This window comes from Eublepharis macularius, chromosome 18 (assembly GCF_028583425.1).
Source record: "Eublepharis macularius isolate TG4126 chromosome 18, MPM_Emac_v1.0, whole genome shotgun sequence".
In the NCBI taxonomy this organism is placed as follows: domain Eukaryota; kingdom Metazoa; phylum Chordata; class Lepidosauria; order Squamata; family Eublepharidae; genus Eublepharis; species Eublepharis macularius.
In genome coordinates, this window is record NC_072807.1 from 29,644,833 (window position 1) to 29,664,845 (window position 20,013).

At 40.2% G+C, this 20,013-nt stretch overlaps 1 protein-coding gene across 1 annotated transcript in view; it reads right to left on the reverse strand.

Moving 5' to 3' along the window:
* Nucleotides 1-2,746: 2,746 nt before the first annotated feature.
* TMOD2 (tropomodulin 2) overlaps nucleotides 2,747-20,013 on the reverse strand; it is a 40,819-nt gene continuing 23,552 nt past the window's right edge. Inside the window, exons 4-10 of the mRNA XM_055002628.1 lie at nucleotides 18,592-18,714; nucleotides 17,284-17,367; nucleotides 9,823-9,953; nucleotides 8,853-8,960; nucleotides 7,176-7,319; nucleotides 5,591-5,735; nucleotides 2,747-3,132 (exon numbers count right to left, since the gene is read on the reverse strand). Coding sequence (XP_054858603.1) covers nucleotides 3,098-3,132; nucleotides 5,591-5,735; nucleotides 7,176-7,319; nucleotides 8,853-8,960; nucleotides 9,823-9,953; nucleotides 17,284-17,367; nucleotides 18,592-18,714 — 770 coding nt within the window. The 3' untranslated portion in view covers nucleotides 2,747-3,097. The remainder of the gene's footprint in view (nucleotides 3,133-5,590; nucleotides 5,736-7,175; nucleotides 7,320-8,852; nucleotides 8,961-9,822; nucleotides 9,954-17,283; nucleotides 17,368-18,591; nucleotides 18,715-20,013) is intronic.

The following is a 20,013-nucleotide window of genomic DNA, read 5'->3' on the forward strand; positions in this document are numbered from 1 at the left end:
TGTAACTCGTCACTTGTAGCTTGGCTCTGAGAGGAGTGGCTTATCCAAAGTCACCTGCTGAGCGCATAGCAGTAATGGGATTCAAACTATCAGAGTGCTGATTTACAATCCAGTCACTTAACTGCTATGCTATAGCAGCTCTAGCTCATGCATATTACTAGAAACTGGCATAGATACATGTGTGGATCATTTTTAGTCTACAGGGGGTAGGGGGTGGGAAGCAATTTTTGTAAGGGTTCACTGCCTGGTCATTTGGGAGATGATTTTATCTTGCCACTGGCAACTGAGTTAACATTAAAAGACTGGATAGAGGATATAATAAAGTACCCCCCCCCAATGTGGATACTGCACTTTCAAAATTGGAATAGGCATTTCAGGACATGCTTAACGGAAGGTGGGTCTGCTTTGGAAGCCCATGCACTTCTTTGCTAAATTGCAGCTGGCCATACAGGTATTATGAAGGCACGGTGTTCATACATCTGATAGTATTAACTCAGGGATGTATGTTTGGAAATCTTTGTATGGGAAAAAAAGGCCTTATTTTCCAGAATGCAGCGGATGTGCTACAATTCCAGCCTGTTTCTGCATTTTTCTATATTGATTACTTTTAATTGTGTGATGGAGGCATTGAAAGGGGAGAGGGAGCCTTCAAGGGCAACCTTTTAAAGATAAATGTATGTTGGTTTTCTTTTTTAAGCACTTCCTCCTGCTTCCTTGAAGGTAACACATGCACTACCTGGGGAAGGGTTTCTGAAATTAGGAGAATAGGAAAAAAAAACATTTTTCCAAATAAAGGAACAGGAAATCTAGAACTCATAATAGTATGTAAATATCAGGTAGTCAATCCCTCTGCTTATTTTATAGACACAAATGAGGACAAGGACAATAAACACATACCACAAGTATATCTGCTACCTCAGACAATTAACAGTGCAATTCTAAACAGAGTTACTCCAGTTTAAGCCCACTTAATTAGATTAAACTGGAGTAACTCCATTTAAGATTGACTGTAATTGAATTAAAACTAAACACTCTTGCACCATCTAACCATGGCGGGTGTTTTATTTACCATGGTTCTTTTATCTGCATCTGGAGAAAGTGCAACTTTCTAAGATAAAAACATAAACTAGGCAATTGGTTCTTTCCAATAGGGCTTTTTTGTATGTTACATTTTGATGCATCTCACTTGCAAACCTTGGATGTTTTAAGCTGCATATATCCAAAAATGCAAAGTGTGAATGCATCAAGAATGCTTGCAGACACCTGTAACATAAACTAAATTCACATTTGGTTGTGGCCCCTGCTGAATGTTCAGTTGGTGTCCGGCATGAAACAGACCTTTGTCCTCTGCTTCTTATTTCCATCTTTTCTCATTGATTGGAAAAAGACCTGCAGCTTTTGCTGTATTTAACATTTTAGTGATTTTTTTACCCTAACAGAGCAGCTAAACATCCTAATTGATAGAACTGTGATTTTATTCAGATCCCATTTTTTCATATATAAATGGAATTCCCTCTTGTGTTGGTTGTACATTAATGTCCCTGGCTTTTGACTTGGTAGCCCAGGCCCTAGCCTATTATAGATATAAGACAGGTCTGCACTCAGTCCCAATAACCAGTAAAAAATTCACGAGAATAACAAAAAAGTGGTTTAAAAATACAGCAGCTTCTGCTTATTAGAACACTGGTTTAGCTTAAAGAGATTTTTAGTGGCAACTTTGGCCTCATGTTAAAAAACAACAACTATATATGTATATATTTTTAAACCCTAAGTGACTTGAAGCTATGCTAGGTTTGGCAAAACTAGTATTTTTTACAAGACATCACTGGACAACAGATCTGGAACCTGGCTGGCCTAACTTAAAAACATGTAAACAAGTAGGCTTTCACAATACTTACAAACATAGCCCAGATTCCACAGATGGGGCCACACAACCTAACTTTGATGAGGAAAGGGACATTTGGTCGTGTGAAGGTGCACCCAGTTCAATTACCCTTCCTGCTGACTTGTGTTCTCAAGGTCTAAAGGGTGACCATATTTGAGGTCAGGAAGGAATTTTCTCCTGGTGACCTGGGGGAAGGGGTTGGCTATGGCCCTTCATAGAGCATGTAACTTGACTCATTCTGTGATTATTCTTGCACCTGCTTGCTCAACCCGCTCATTTCTGTGGTGATACTGCTTTTGTGTTTATGGCACTTTGTAGTCTGGTTTTCGTAGGTTGATCTATTAGGGTGTTGGTGAAGGGGTGGTCCTACTTTGCAGTGTGAGGTTGGTTCAAACGACTTTTTGGTCCCTTTCAGCTTGATAATTCTATGATCTACAGAAAGTGCTACCCAGTAAGGTAAAGTAGTGCTTTGAATAAGTACAGAACGACACTGGCCCTACCACGGGGGCAAGGCGAGATGTTAAATATCAGGTACCATTAAAGGTGCAAGAGCAGAAGACAGACATATGACACAACCCATGAGGCAGTATTCATTTCAAAGGGAGAATTTCACAATATGCCCCAGGTTAATTGAAGGGGGCGGGGGAGAGAGAAGGTGACATCTGGCTTTTACTTTCCGAGCACCAAAATCAGGGCAACTGGCATTCAGAGTGCAATTGTAGATTTCTGGACCAGAAACAAAGAATGCAGCACAGCAAATATTTCTTTGCACTGCCTGCTCCTTACTCCCATAGGTAGAACTCAGCAACATAGTTTGCATGAGAAAGGCCTATTCTATTTAGTAAGGCTCCACAGCAAAAGGACCTCATTTTATATCTAGCAGCCTTTAACTGGTTTTGTTTTTTTAAAAAAAGAGGGAGGGAAAGGCCAACAAAATGTTCATAGTGGTTTCAGAAGTTCCACAGGAAAGCCCATTTGCCCTGCATGGTGTGTATATCGGCTTTAAGTAAATAAATCAAAAAAAAATTTCACCAATATTTAAAAGAAAATCAGACTTGATTGTTTTGTTTAAAAAGAAAGAATGAGAGTAATGGAGCACGAGCAGCCTTGTCCTAAAGGCTTTCCAGTGTCTTCCCTTCAGAGAATTTTCTGAGACTGCAGACTGACCCGCTCTCTTTGATGGGCAGCTTATTCAGGTTGATAGAGGCAAGGCTAGTGGCGTTCTCCTTCCACTCGTTTCTTGCGAACTAGAGAGCAAGGAGGCAAAACACAGTTTGGTCAGGGTCAAGATTCACTTTTCTAATCAGAAACCTTCATGATTTTGTATTGTAGGGAGGGGGTCTCAGATGCTTCGCTAATGAGTAAGGGACCATAGGCTTCACCACTTCCGTACTATCTGTTGTTTGAAATATGTGCTCCTATGAGCTACCTGTGCTTCATGTTCTCTAATGTTGTTTGAAATATGTGCTCCTATGAGCTACCTGTGCTTCATGTTCTCTAATGTCAGTCCTAGAATTGCTTATGCTCTATTTCTTCCGCACTGTATTAGATTCTTGCTAATGCCATGTCTTTGTAAACTTGTGTTTATTTACCCTATGGCATTGTTTATGGAAATGTCCTTGATACTGACTGTACTAATCTCACATTGCATTATCCGCCTTGAGTCTCAGTGAGAAAGGGAGACTATAAATTACATTAATGATAATGATAATGATGGTGTTGAGTTTGTTACATCTGCATCCTTCCCTTCATCCAAGGAGCTTAAGGAAGCTTACCTGAGGTTTATAATATAATATATTATTATATAATATAATACATTATATCAGGGCTTTTTTTTCTGGGAAAAGAGGTGGTGGAACTCATTGGGTTGCCAGCAGAGGGGGCAACTCTTGGCGGGAGGTGGTGTCCCAGTACCACATGCGTGCACACATGCTCCCAGGACCGCACAATGACATCACTTTGAGTCAGCTGAAACAAGGGGGGAGTTTTTAAAAGTTTAAATCGCCCTAGGAGAAAATGGTCACATGGTCAGTGGCCCCATCCCCTGATCTCCAGACAGAGGGGAGTTTAGAGTTTAGAATCTAAACTCCCCTGTGTCTGGAGATCAGGGGGTGGGGCCACCGACCATGTGACCATTTTCAAGAGGTTCCAGAACTCCGTTCCACTGCATTCCAGCTGAAAAAAAGCCCTGCATTATATAATAAAACACCAGCAGCCCTGACAGGAAGTCTAGGCTGAGAGATGGTAGCTGGCCCTAAACTGGCAATCCTATGTCAGAATCTTAGATACAAAAAAAAGAGGAAGCACTTATTCAAAGAATGCTACATATTCGAGGCTTCCTTGATTATTTAAATAGGGATTATTGATACAGATTAACCCTACCACATGAAGAGATTCTGAAAAAACTCATATAATCAAAGATGTATGCATCTTTAAAAGAAGAGATAAAAATATTCAGTTCTCCTAAGATCAGAAGCAAAGCAGAGAGATGGCATTGTCCATTTTCTGTCTCATATTATTTCGACCAGACAAATGGATGCAGTATTTTTGATTGCTATGAAATGTTAGACATTCCTGCTTGGGCTTCTTCATGCACAGGTCAGGAAAACTAAAATAAACAAGAATGAGAAATTGCGGAAATACCAAGAATAAACTTACTGGGATGTTTTAACAGTATTTTTATTCTGCTTCAACTTGTGGGATGCAAAAATTCTGGGTACTACCTTTCAACATATAATTTCAGTGACAGATTAAGCTTTACTAGAAGTTCAAAGAACACTTAGATGTCTGCATAATTCAATTCTCTTCAAGACACAAGCAAACTTCACATAAAGAGAATGTTTTTACCAGAGTGAAGTCTACCTTAGGATCTCAGGATGCATCCATATTCAGCTTTGTAATTCATTTAGCCACTCACTTAGAATGAAAAGTGGCTGCCCCTGTGCCTGCAGAGATATGGTAGTAATAAACAACTTGTGTTCCTGGGCCAACAACTTGTGTTCCTGTTGCTGTATGACCTCTCAGTTACCAGCCCATCCTTAAGGCAACAGAGGTGTTGGAAAACTGGTATTTATGGCATGAGACCGGGGGGCGGGGGGGGGCCAAGATTCAGACCTTGGCCCACCAATCACCATTCCCTTTTCAAAGTGACAAAGCTCGTTGCTGAGCAAAAGTACAGAGGAGACAAGCTGAGAACAATCGAATTCTGTTCAGGCACAGAAAAAATGCCCTTATGCTGCAAAGACAGGGATAAATATATATTTGAGCAATGCATGGTGACTCCCAAGAGCTCAGAACCCCCCACCCCCCATCCAGCAATTGGAGAGAAGTATTTCCATATCATTCCTTCCATATCACCCACTGTCAAGCTTTATCTTTTGTTTCACCTCTGGCTGCTTGGCCTTAGGTTCCTTGCCATAATTATTCAGGAGGTCCTGGGTACATAAGGGTCATGTTGCTATGACCAAAAAGAGATAGGACAGTGTCTTGTCCTGACAGCATCTCTCTAGGTTGAAGTTTGGGTACATGAGGTGGGCTTTCCCCATTTTGTCCAAAATTACAACTCTGAAAAAGTATCTTGTAGCTTAAAATTATACTTGTCCTATTAGCAATCTAGCTCTCAGCAAAGCTTGGGTGACATGTCACTTCAGAAACAGATAAGGAGGCTCCAGTGTTCTTGCTGGTCTGACAGGTGCAGTGTCTTACCTAGGTCATTATTTTTAGTGATGGCTGCTGCTACCCTTGTCCTTGGGCCTTGCTTTGTAAACTGGTACCCAAATTTGAGGATGTGAGCATTCTCCTCCAGCATCTGAGCAATCTCCATCTCTACGGCTGTGCCAAGCTGCTGTCTCTGGGAAATGAATTAAATTGAGAAGCAAACATTTACTCCCAAAGGAGACAGAAGCAGGCCTGATTCACACCATGCGTGTACACCACATGGTTGCTGATCACATTATTAACGATGGTGCTTAATAGAGCAACAGTAAGTTAAAAACAGATCTCTCCCCAAAGAACTTGCAGTCTAAATTGAGGTATTGGGGGAAGGACAGGGACAACAAAAGGAGGGGACAGAGAGGCAGGGGTAATAGGGAACAGATATTTACAGATGCAGCTAACACATATTAAGGCATTATTTTAGTTGAGGATATGGACTAACTAGCAACAAAGCCCATTGTGGGGGGAAAATACAATGGGCTCTAGAAAGGGGAGGGTGGGCGGGCGTTCCATCTGCTTCGCTCCTGATCCCAGCTGGGTGAAGAGAGGGAGCAGGCATTGCCATCTGCTTCACTCCTGATCCCAGCTGGGTGAAGGCGGGGGGGGGGGGGTAGGCATTGCCACCTGCTCCGCTCTGGATCCCAGCTGGGTGAAGGCGGGAGGTAGGCATTACCTCTGCACCTGATTTTGGCCTGGGCTTCCCGCCATGGCACACTCTCTGGAGGTCTGGCTGCCTCATCTGGGCTTCCCTCCACAGCAGCGCCCTCTGGAGGCGCACCAGGGTAGAAAGTGAGTTGTCTTGAATACACTTATCCTTTTATATAGTAGGATAGATCATAGCAAGTCAGTGTTAAAGTATAGATGGTTAAAAAGTTGGGCTCCCTTGTATAGTGGAAGCTGACAATACCGGCACTTGTTCACACATGCTCATCACCCAACAGTGACTTACATTTGTGAATGAACCATCAATAGTGAAATACTGTGACCAAATGCTGGACTAGATGAAACTTTGGTCTGACTCAGCAACACAATTCTGTGAGATGGGGGTCATAGCTCAGCAGTAAAGCATCTGTCTTCTTTGCATGCAAACTCTATAATCTCCAGTTAAAAAGGACCAAGTAGTAGGTGATGTGAAAGAACTGAGACCCTGGACAGCCACTGCCAGTTACAGTAGACAACACTGACTTTGACAGCCGAGTGATCTGACTCAGTATAAGTTGGTTTCATGTGTTCACTATGGACAGAAGTTCCATATTATAGTAGTCTAGGTGCTCAGCTGGGAGGCAGAGCACTGGGTGAGACAGCATTCTGATCTGACCTAGCACCCCACCTCTGATGTTCTTTGTATTTTATTTTTTGTACACAGTTTTCTCCATATGCTTCCACTGAGAACTGCAGCTGTATTACATTTCTGAAGCTGCAAGGTAATTAAAAAAACCCTACCACTCAGACCTCTGTCTTGCTTCAGAAATATCTCATAACCATGGTTTGAACACCTCCATGTAGCTGATTTTATGTTGCCAAAACACCTGTTTTAGATTTCAGCCACAGCCAGCTTCCATGGTCCAGTCGTTACCTGATTGTCAATTTTGATCTCTGTCAGTGTCTCATTTGTTTTTAAGGCTTCAATGAGGGCAAGGATGCCAGTCCCGGTGATGAAATTGGATTCTATATTTAGACTTTGCAACGTCTTGTTCACTTTCAAACTATCAGCAAAAGCCTGAAGACATAAGAATAGATGAGTGAGTTAGGAGGATCTCAAGATTATCCATAACACGATATGTGAAATGTCCCAACCAAATATATGTCTCTGCCACAGCATATATATCTGACAATGTCCCCAAGCTGAGAATGTGCCCTTTAAAGTTCTCTCTTACAATTTATTGAAATTTGGGAGGGGTGTGCATCAGTACAATTATATGAGGACATTCATTTCATTTTTACCATGCTTCGGGACTGTACTAGTCCCATCATAAAATTGTTCAATTACATGTCACATTTAACTGAAGGCAGTTTCAGGTGTTATCTGAAAGCCCACCAAGTGACTCTAAACGGGCATCTTTTTGTATTAAACCATCCAAGAGATGAACAAGTCGAAGAGAAGAACAAGTGCTGGACCACCCAGAATCATGGAGAGAAGGTGTTCAGGTCTCTCAGGGATCCACTTTGGGGCAGCCACTCTCAGACAAATTTTTACAACTGAGGAACGAGGCATTACTCATTCAAGGAACACCGACAACTTTATGAAACTTCCTTAAGAGGTTTCGTTCACAAACAAGGACTTCCTTTGCTTTCCAGAAGACTGTTGCTCACATCAGCCCTTTCAGGTAACAAACTCTAGAATTCTGAGATCGTAACGGAGAAGGCCCAGCTCTGTTACTGTGCCCCCCCATCATGCATACATCATATTTCATGCTACATGGGGCCCTAGCAGATGGGAGGCTCGTGGTGAAAGTTCTCAACAAGTTGAGCATTTAATATATTGGAGCTTGGCCAATATAAGCAGCAGAGCAGAATATTATCATTGAGGAGCATGGTTTGATGGGGTGGAGAGAAGTAGTCATCTTTATATGTGCCTGCTTGTGTTCTTACAGTCTTCCTCATATCCAAAACGTATTTTATGCATCAAAGATACAAGGACCCTGTAATCTAGATCCAAGCAAAAACAATATAGTTGTTGCTTACAAGTTACATTTAATATGTTGGATAAATAGGTTGCCTTCATTTTTTCCTGGTGGTTTTCTGGTGCCTTTAACAACAACATAGCAGGCAGTAATCCAAGAGGTAATTTTTCCCCCTATCATAAAAATATAGTGATGGGGACAGTTGCATCTGCTGAGTTTCTGCTAGTCCAGTAAACACAAAGGGGTCCAGTCAGAAAAATAATGACAATACTGGATAGAAAGCACATTCCTCAAACAGGACAGAGGAAGGGCACTGAAGAGAAAAATCTTAAAAATGGTACAGCCCTGAAGCAATGTACAAATGTGTATTCTCTTAGACATTTTTCAACATTTGCAACTCTACAGCTCTTTTTAATTTAATTTAATTTATTAGATTTATATTCTGCCCTCCCCACACCAGCAGGCTCAGGGCAGATTACAATTTACATACATTTAAAATACATCTAACAATTACATAGTTTAAAATTATAAATATATATGGTGTTATCTGAAAATTATAAATATATAGCAATTTATAGCAATTTAGCCATTAAGATTAAAGTTTTTCAAGAATAACTTGTTCAGCTTACAATGGCAACGGGATCGTTGCTCCGAGTAGCGGCCAAGCTGAATTTCTTCACATATGTATTAGTTTCCAAAGCTTTTGCAAACTCTTTCAGTGTTGGAATTGGAATATTCTGCATTATGAAAAAAATTACAGCAATTAACAATATTAGACAATTAATTTTAATTTAAATAAATAAATGAAGTGTTTCAATCAGAGAAAGCAGGCTAGGTATCTGTGTAGCCTCAGTTATGCAAAAATTTCAAATATTGGCTTGTAGTAGCAATCCTGAGAGGCAGTTCCTAGCTAAAGCCAGGCCATGGTCCAACTTTACATGATCAAGCTAGGGTTGCCAGCCTCCGGGTGGGCCCTGGAGTTCTTCCAGAATTACAACTGATCTCTAGACTAAAAGATCTGTTCCCCTGGAGGAAACGGAAGCTTTAGAGGGTGGATTCTATAGCGTTGCATCCCTGCTGAGCCCCCACCCCCATCCTCCCCAGGTACCCACAAATCTCCAGGAATTTCCAAAGACAGAGTTGGCAACCCTATAAACCATATATGCCTGTAATCTCTCTCCCCCCCTTAATGTGCTCTAATTCCCTCTCTTCTGCAGCAAGCCATTAACTGTTTTTACATCTAAACTGGCAAGCTGTCATTTGTGCTTGCCCTACAAACCAGAAAAGATTTTCACTTGGTGTTCATAGGAGTTTATTTTCTTGGCCTGGTGGGTGTGGCTGATCTTATAAATGTTCTGATATATCTCCAAAAGCTTGCTGAGATTTCAGCCCAGTGCCTTCAGACCTTGTTTTCTCACCCATTTTACCCATTCTCAAAGATTTTAATTAGGAGAGCATTCAAACGTGCAAACCCTTTGTGTACATCCATACTGCTGAATATGAGGATCAGCTCTCAGGGATTTTGCTCTGTCCTTACAGTGTGAATAAAGCAATACTTTGGAAAACAAATTAAAAGCAGTGGCCTGTGTTTTTCAGTACCTTTATATTGTTCAGATTCACTTCCAGGAGTGTAGGATCATTTGCCTTAATCCTTTGCAAAGTGGCTTCTACATTGGTTGGGTTAGGTGGTTCTTCAAAAACTGGTTTGACTTTTTCTCCTTTGACCACATCTGAAAAACATAAACCAGTTCTGAATTGGAATGCCATCAGTGCATTATCAGAAGTACATATGATTCCCCCCACAATTTCCCTGATGCCTACTTCAAGAGGTGTTAGGTATATATTAAAAACCAGAATTCCCCTGTCCACTGATGGGGTACAACTAGGTTGCCCCGAAGGTGCAAATAGCACCCCCCAGGCTGTTTCAGGTCCGGAAAGCTGTACAGGAAAAAGGCTTAAGCCCCCCCCCCCCAATCCTTGCACACCATGGTCCCAATCCAAGTCAGGTCCATGCTTTCCTGGGAGTAATCTCCCAGTCTAGAACCTGCAATACACATTCGATTGCAAGGACACTGCGAGAATCTAACTTGCATTTAGGCCCTAGATCTGATGCCTTCTCAAGGCTCATTCTGTCTTCGGACATTTCCAGTACCTCTGTGCTATTAAGGCACTTTGGCCGATCACTGCCAGAGGCTGCATCTTAGACAGTGCAGCTCTGGTTAATCTCAGTCTTGTTACGAAAACCCACGAATGGTTTCATTCTCTACAGGGAATAAGAGGTGCTCCTTTTGCTCTATAGAGCCCTGCTGTTTTGAAGTAAGGAATAAATATTCACTAAATACAGAGAGGATCTGCTCTCACTTTCATCTCTTACATTAGCGCTTCATCTGCCAATTCAGTTAGTGTTTGTAAAACTGCAACATCTGCACAGTGTGTGCAATACAACCATCAAATCTGCCCCTCTGACAGCCCATGATTTATTAAGTCTTCTTAGAGTAGCCTTACTCGAGAGACATACGATTCTCAGCGCAGGCAGCAATGAGCTATAGATGAGCACTGACCATTCCCAGATAGGTATATAAATCATGGCTTACAACACTAATTTGCAATTATAATGTTCCAACATTAAACTAATGGGATGAATAATAAACAGGCTTAGACTGCTCAAGCCATCTAAGGACAAGGCTATCTGTTAGCCTTCAGCAACTGGTCATGCCCAGCCAACAGGAGGGATGCTAGCTGTCAACAAAATTCTCTCTTGCTCCATATGTTGTCCCTTGCTGTTCTCACTGAGTACCTATATATCTTTTTTTTTTGAAAGTTTATACTTTTATTTTTATTTTTTTAAACCAAACAAACAAACAAAAACAATGTACAGAAGTAAAATAGAACAACAACAAAGTCTTAGTGAACTATATACAATAAACGTCATGCCAATATAGTTAAAACAAAGACAACTAGCATTTTTTTTTCAATTATTTGATAGTCGTTGCTTCAAATCTGAGTAACAAAAAGTAAATGCTTAGGTGGAGAGTGATTTGTATTGGAAATGAATTCAATGAATGGTAACCATTTTGCAATAAAATCAGTTTCTTTCAAATAGTGTTCACTCTGGTATAATTCGTCATATATTTTTTCTTGTATATAGTGGTCCCATATTTTTTCTAACCATTTTTCTGCTGTGGGAACCGTCTTTGATTTCCAATGTAAAGCTAGCAAGTTCTTAGCTACAACCAAAAGGTTGCTAATTAGATCTTTTCTTATTTGTGGAATTTCGAAAGGATCCCATACATTCAAGAATATGATCTTTGGATCAAGGGGGATTTTGTAGCCCGTTATTTCTTTTATATAACATAATATATCATTCCAAAAAGGTTCTATTCGGGGGCATTCCCACCAGCAATGTTTAAACGTTCCTATATTTCCACACTCTTTCCAGCAGAGCGGAGGATTTGTTTTAGTTATTAGTGAGAGTTTTCTTGGTGTTATGTGCCATCTGTGAATGATTTTGTAATTTTGGATTTGGGAGGTAACTGTCTTAGGTTTTAGAATGTTTGCAGCACATTTGTAACACCCATTGTTCAGGTGTTAGCTCTATGTTGCAATCTAAGTGCCAATTTGTTTGGCATTTTAGAGTTTTAATTTGGTTGAGAGATAAAAGGATGTTGTATAGTTTAGAAATTAATCCCTTTTGTTTGAGTGATTTGGTATCAAGTAGGAGTTCAAAATCGGTTGCGTTCTTTTTAAGTAATTCTTGTATTTTTATTTGTTGTAGCATGTTTGAGAGTTGAAAATAGGCAAACCAGTGAATCTTGTGTTTTATTTTTTGTTCTAATTCTATTTTGTTTATGATTCCCTTTTTTGTTGTTATATCAATTATGCGGATCATATTTGCTTGGAGCCATATATTTTTAAAGGCTTTAGTTTGCCCTGAAGGGAACCAATGCTGTTCTATAAAAGAAGAGAATCTTGAGAATTGTGGTATAAGTTTGAATCTTGTACGATCCCAGGTATTGATTATTGATTCTAGAAAAGGGTTATTTATTTTGTGGGGTCGATCTTTTTTTGTGTTCCAAAACATATTTTGTATATTGCAATGTTTAAGTTCTGACTCCAAGATTGCGATCCAGTCAGTCTTATTTGCTGTAATTAAAATTTGTAATGTATTGAATAGTCTGGTGGCTGTCTGATAGAGTTCTAGATCAGGGTATTTAAAGCCTCCTTGCTGTTTTCTTAGCTTAAGAGTTTTAAAGGCTATTCTTGGATGTTTCTTCCCCCATAAGAATTGGTTTAATAATTGTTGCCATGATTTAATTTTCTTTTGTGGAATTGTTAACGGTATTGCCCTCAAAAAAAAGAGTAATTTTGGAAGTACAAATGACTTAATTAGGTGGTATCGTTCTAACCATGAGGGTGTAATCCTTCCCCATTTATGTAGATCTGCTTTAATTTGGTTGATTGTTTTGATGTGGTTTAGTTCCATCAATTGGTTAAGGTTATTAGGGATGGTTATGCCTAAATATGACATTTGCTTATGGTTCCAGTGGTACTGACTAGATTGTTTGATATGTGTAACAGTGTTTGCTTGGAGAAATATTGGAAAGAGCTGTGACTTGGATTGATTGACTGTAAGGCCCGAAATTGAGCCGAATTCCAGTAGTTTATTTTGGAGTGGGTATAGAGAATCTATGGGATTTGTAATATATACAACCATGTCATCAGCAAAAAGGCTTAATTTATATTGATTGTTCTCTATGTTAATTCCTTGTATTTTGGGGTCTTCCCTAATAGCTATAGCCAACGGTTCGATAGCCAACGCAAATAAGATTGGTGAGAGAGGACACCCTTGTCTCGTGCCTCTTTGGATTAATATTTTGTGGGATAGATGATTGTTAATTGTTATTTGGGCAGTTGCTTGTGAGTATATAGCATTTATTATTTTGAGGAATGTCTCTCCAAATCCCATGCAGTGTAAAACTTGTTTTAAGTACGATATTTCTAGAGAATCAAACGCTTTCTCTATGTCCAAAGATAGAAATATTGATTCTAATTGTTTTTTTTGACTGTGTGAAATTAAGTTGAGTGTCTTATAGATGTTATTAGTTAAATCTCTGTTTGGAATGAAACCTGATTGATCTTGGTGTATGTAATGTGTAATAAATGAATTCAACCTTTTAGTTAGTATAGCTGTAAAAATTTTATAATCTTGATTTAGTAATGAAATAGGTCTGTAAGAAGTTGTTTTAGTTGAGTCTTTACCTGGTTTAGGGATTACTATGATCGTTGCAGTGAGCCATGATGGGGGTATTTGTCCGGTATTTAAAACTGTGTTGCAAGCATGCATTAGTGGAGTAGCAATTAGTGTGGCAAACTTTTTATAAAATTCTGATGGGTAGCCATCAGGTCCTGGAGTTTTGTTATTTTTGAGTGATTTAATAACATCAAGTATTTCTTGATGTGTGATGGGGCTGTTTAAGAGTAAACGGTGTTCGTCATCCAATTGTTTTAAATTCTTGAGTGATTTTAAGAACTGTATAATTTTCTCTTCATTTGGTATTTTAGATGAATAAAGTTGTTTATAATAATTGACAAAAGTATCAAGAATTTCTTTTGTTTTGAATTGTAGTTTCCCATTTTTATCATATATCTGTTTAATGATATTGGATGATTTTTTTTCTTTTATTTTATATGATAGTAAGAGTACCTATATATCAGCGAGTTCAAACAGTGATTCTTCTGGTGAATGTGTCAGAACAGTTTTGTTGGCTCAAAAAATTTGAAAGTCTACTACAAAGACCGCTAGAGAGACTCCAAGGCCTGGTTTAAAAGTGATGCCAGAGATGTAAAAGAATCCATTCAGAGTTGCATGCAATAAACATCCCTTTCAAACAAGGATTCATATCCCAGGACTACACTGTACGCTAATCCTGTATCAGCAAGCTGATGAACCATTTTAAGTATATGAGTTACAATGGTTTTTTAACATGCTCAGCATTACTTTTAAGTCATGTTTGAGGCACTTACACCCAGGAGTTGCTTTGAACAGCTGTGTATCTGTGTAGGCAGCACCTTTTATGTTGCATGGGTAGAGCATCACAGAGCATTCCCTTGGTCTTGCCCAGCTTACTTAAGTACTGAAGGCAAAGGGAAAATTCACACTTACATATTAGATGACCACAGCAGCAAGTGATGGCATACATTCTGTCATCACGGAGGGCACTGCATTTAGCCATATAGAGTAGAAATCTAAATAAATATTTTTCATCTTTAAGATGTCACTGAATTTTTGGTTTATTCTGCTACAATAGACTAACATGGCTACCCCTTTACAAATATGGAAACAGCCATCACTGATAGTACACCACAAATGGAGCATTCCTATCAGCACAAATTCGACAGTTTCCAATAGAGGCAATTATCATGCTCAACTATATGTCAAGAAATAATATTTTTACTGACAGCTGATAGACACATATGAGCTTTCCTCTTTTCTTTCTCTCAACATAATCTTTCCAATGTATGGGATCACACGGAGACATCTCAACATGAACTGGGCTGTGCGCAAAGACTGGCCATAGCTATTGCTGTGATTTAATAGCTTCAAAATTGCCACCAGAATCACTAAAAGGACTCTGGACTTTCTCTCTGTATAGCTCAGTTCATACTGAAGGTTTTCCACGTGGCAAAAATGGGAGGGATCATATGGAAGGGGAGGAAGAAATTAGTGATTGATATGATTTGATTTATTAATCTTGTATTCCACTCAATACAGGCTCAGAGTGGATAAACAACAATGAATAAAATCACATTTAAAATCACATATATGAATCATTCCCAACAGGGGCCTGGCAAGGTCTCTAAGGCCTCTTCTGAAAGGCACCGAATTGCTTTGCGCTCTGGTTTGTTTCAAATATTTCTTTACACCATATTTTACAGTTGTATTTGTTAAACACTAACAAATGCTAAATCATTAATATATTCTAACAGAATTTCTCAACTGATTTAAAGTGCAGTTCTATGCATTTTACTTAGAAGCAGGGCTTTTTTTCAGCTGGAATGCGGTGGAACGGAGTTCCGGAACCTCTTGAAAATGGTCGCATGGCGGGTGGCCCTGCCCCCTGAACTCCAGACAGAGGGGAGTTGAGATTGCCCTCCGTTCCACGCGACTGCATGGAGGGCAATCTAAACTCCCCTCTGTCTGGAGATCAGGGGGCGGGGCCACCAGCCATGTGACCATTTTCTCTGAGGGCAACCCACTGAGTTCCACCACCTCTTTTCCCAGAAAAAAAGCCCTGCTTAGAAGTAAGCACCATGTAATTCAAAGTGGCTTACTCCTAGGGAAAGTTGCTGTTACAGCTTCAGTGTTCTTTCTTATAGGAAATTATCAACAGCTCTTTCATCCAGCTGTGCAACCCCGCATGATCTACTATGTTTTTAATCGTAATTCTTAAATCACTGGAATTCCTGACCTAAATACTCCTTCCCACCCCTTCTAATTTTAAAAATGTACCCCGGGCTAGGGAAAGGTATTGTTCTTGGAACAAAATAGCCTGACGGAGCAGATTCCTCTGGCTGCTAAATTCCTGACAGCAGCTTAGTTTAGCCAACCCACCATGCTGAAAGGTTGGCCTTTTTGCAAAAATAATCACAGAGACACGTGAATTAGCCGTGTCAGCACCTGATGGCTGTGGTATGCTAGCCTCCAGCTGGGAGGGCTAAAGATCAGCCTCAGTTCAGATGGAAGAAGAAAAACTACAGGTTTTCTTCCACTCATTCTTCTCCCTCCCTTGGGCATTTTCATTAGAAGTACGGGGAGAAGCAAAACCTCCTTGACAGCCACTGCCATTGCAATCAATCTTTCACAAGCCATATATGCTAAAGGCTTCAGATACCAAACAAAGTTAGTCAGGCTTTTGATATGAATGGAACTTACATTAATTGTGCTTAATTTGTCTTGCTGACATGTAATTACTTTTCTTTGGACCGAGACCCAAACGTATACTTTTCTTTTTCTTCTGCAGATACCTTTTTCTACTGTATTAAATACAAGTTAGCCTAATTCTAGAAACTGTCCCAGTGGTCACTGAATCATAATAATAACAATAGTAATAATATGTAATCTCTAGAACCACCTTATAATAGTGAAATGGACCATGTAGCCCAGAACTGTATTATTCTAGGGCTGCCAGGCTCCTGGAGGGGTCTGAGATCTCCGGGGACTACAGTTGATCTCCAGAGTACAGAGATCAGTTCCCTTGGAAAAAATGTCTTGCTTTGGAGGGTGGCCTCTATGGCATTATACCCTGCTGAGGACCCTGACTTCCCAAACCCTGCCCTCCCAGGCTCCACCTCTAAATTTCCAGGAATTTCCCAACCTGGATTTGGCAACCCTATAATTTTTCTGAGCCTAAGTTCTCATCTTAGAATTTCCATTTGCCTGCTTTTGGTGTGAAAACCCCTGCCAAACCAGCCCTGTTCCCCACTGGTGCTCAAGTGAGCTACAGGAGAAAATGGAGGAGAGGGCGTCATTATCATCACTTCTGACTTAAATACAGAAATGATGTCACTGACACTCTAGGATTTTGCCGATCTCTATGGATTTTATCATGGAGACTGGTGAAATTTTAGAGTCTTGGTGACAGCAATTCCGTTTTTTAGCCAAAAGTGATGTCAATACATAGATAACATCCTTTTCCTCATGCCCCTCCCTTGCAAAGTGTCCCAGGGGTTGCCTGGCAATCCTACCTGGTTACACATGAAAGATGGAATTGAGGTAGCAAAGTCTTGGTAGAATGAGCTGTACTATTTCATGTTGTCAGAAAGGATCACATTTATTAATGCTCTTCCATGTAAAAACATTCCTTGGAGGAAGGACAGGATAAAAATATAACTAATCCTAGTAAAAGCAAACTGATTAGTGACACAAAAATACCTAAGTACTGTATATTTCAGCTGCTATATGGCAATTGTAGACTACATTGCACATTTCAATCGTCCCATCTACCCTCAACTGCATTGGACTGGATATATAGAAGACACTGAGAGAAAACATGCACTTACTTTTCACAATTTCTTTACCATCTTTACTGGTGATTCCCTCATCAAATTTTGGGTTGTTGACCAGGTTGTGCACTCCAAGAACAGCTATAAGCCCAAAAACACCAACAAGAGTTTAGAGTTACATCTAATAATCTTTACAAATTCTCTTGCCTGTTCAAGGTAGCATTCTTAAATTGCATTAACAATCATCAGGAAATTAAACAAGGAAGGGCATGATAGGGTTAGTACAAATAATTTTGAGAGGCAACTACAGGGAACATTTTTCTGTCACTATCCAACTGTGACGAAAGTGGAATATAGGTGGGGGAGGGATTCAGACTTCCACAGCTGCTTCAAATGTTTTTGCATTTGTTACACGGAGAGTCACATGTAGAAAAAAAAAGAGTGAAGTCGATATCAGTCACATGTGCATCATTAGCCTTTTTCAGACATTCAATGAATGGAGGAGGGAGAAAATCAGGATCACATACGCTGTCTCCCCTCCCAACCTCCACAAACTCATCTGGATGTCTAAACACAAGTTGCAGCATGTTCAACTTGCCAGATTTCATCAATGGCCAGCTATGCTGCAGAAATGGAGGGAGGGAGAGAACAAGTCTCCTCTTCTATCAGCCTATCTGGCCAGCTCTCACCAGGTCCCTCCCTCTCTGACTTCATCAGCTACCATCCATCCCTACAGAAGAACATGTGTCCTTTTGTTCAACAGCAACCAGTACAACAGGCAGTCTCGCTTAATTTCTGTTTGATGTATATTTTCCATAGACCACTTCAGGAAGGAAATGTTGAAAGGTGGCTCTGTACTCTCCATCAGCAATTCTCCCTTTTCCTGGATTCCAGATTGCTTGGAAAGAGCCTATGTGTATATAGCTAGTAGATGTGTGGACTCTATTTAGACTTTAAGGTGAATAAATGAAGGCTAGGAGAGAGGACAGCAGGTGCAACAAGAATTTGGCACCCTCTGACTGTCCAAAAACAAACTATGCCACATCCCACTGGCTTGGTATGTCTCTGCCAGCTGCATAGCAGTGTAGTGGAGCCTCTGGCATCAAAAAAATAAGAGCTACAAGTGTACTAGCAATCAGATGAGAGGCACATCAGAGGCCAAAACTCAAGGATGTCTGCTGAAGCAAATTCTTCCCTGCCAAGCAAACTTGAATGGCGTGAACACAGTGCAGGAAGGGCAACCAGGCTATGGGTTAGGGTACCAAAAAATCCAAAGTAATGAACTCAATTTTGAGACAACTGAAACTGCTGCTAAAAGGAAATTAAAACATAGACAGAAATTATACTTTAAGGATAGCAACAAACCTGCCAGATCGTACAGTTCAGTATCAGAAGCACTGGCCAAGGCTTCTTCTAATTCTGGATCCAGGGTCACTTTCTCCTCTGTATGGGTTTCTGTGGGTTTTTCTTTGGGGACAAATACTTTTCCTTAAACAAATAATCAGTAAGGAAAATTAAACATGATGGCCATGATGTGGCCACTAACTACATCAGAAATACTTGGACAATTCATCAATTTTATCTGACAGAACTTATGCAGGGGAAGAAGTAGTAAATGTTAACGTGAAACTTCCAAAATTTTATCAATGTCATCATTCCCATGTGAATGGTAGCAGCCCCCCAAAATAGATACCTATTCAGACTTGCACAAGAAACTGCTAAGTACCATGAGTGGATTGTGAGCATTCGCTAGTGAAGGTTGAGTTCCCGAACAGAAACACAATTTCTCTGTGATCACTGATCTATTGAAATTCACCAAGTTTCAGGCAGCTATTGTAACCTATACAAATCATACTGAACTGTACTCTAAACCCCAAGCTCATAAATCCCAACTTAAAAAGACACCCCACACATTCAGTCTTTTAAAGAAAATGCTTATTGACAGCCCTTCAGCAGCAGGTTGATGTAATTTATTCTTGTCTTTATGCCAAGTATTTAACATCTGGTTTTTATGAGGAGGATTTTCAGAGATAATAAGACTTGGCTTAAATTCTCCCTCCAATGCCACCCCCATTGATTCTGATGGGAGCAGAACTAGGACAACACTGAGTGCTATTAGATTTCCACTTCATAGAGAAGGACTTTACAAGGACCTGGCATGTGCTCAAGAGGCATCCCTCCAAAGGAACTTTCCCACTATACAGAAGCCTGTAAAAAGCCACACAAGTACTCAACTGTTCCCATGCAATTGCCTTTTGATGGTTGTGATGCAGAGGAGTGCATCTTGCAAAGCCATCTACAAATGTTTAATATGTGAATTATTAAACATGATTTTCCTCCCTTAAGCAAAACGCAGAGACCCAGTATCTCAAATCAGTCAGAGATGTCCTACTGGAAGGGGGTGATTTAAATATACTGTTTATGTGATTGAAAATGCACCCCCCCCCAATCTGCTTAGCCCTGGGGTTGGGGGGGAAGTGTGATTTTTAAAAAATGATCTAGGGGAGTCCTTTTTTTAAAGTCAGGGAAACCATGCAAGAAAATGAGCTTAAAACATCCCTTCCACAGAGCCACAGCTCTGATCTACAGAGGACCATCCATCCCCTGAGGCTACTTTTTAAATCTGCACACATCTGGATTTCCATTCACAGAACTCCAGCATCACATGTAGTTTGATGAGAGTCCCAGACCAGGAGCCATTACCTGCACCTTGATTCTGGGTGTTTTTGGGGGGGCAGCAGCACAACTTTATGTCTTTAAGAACATCAGTTGTAATTAATTACAGTA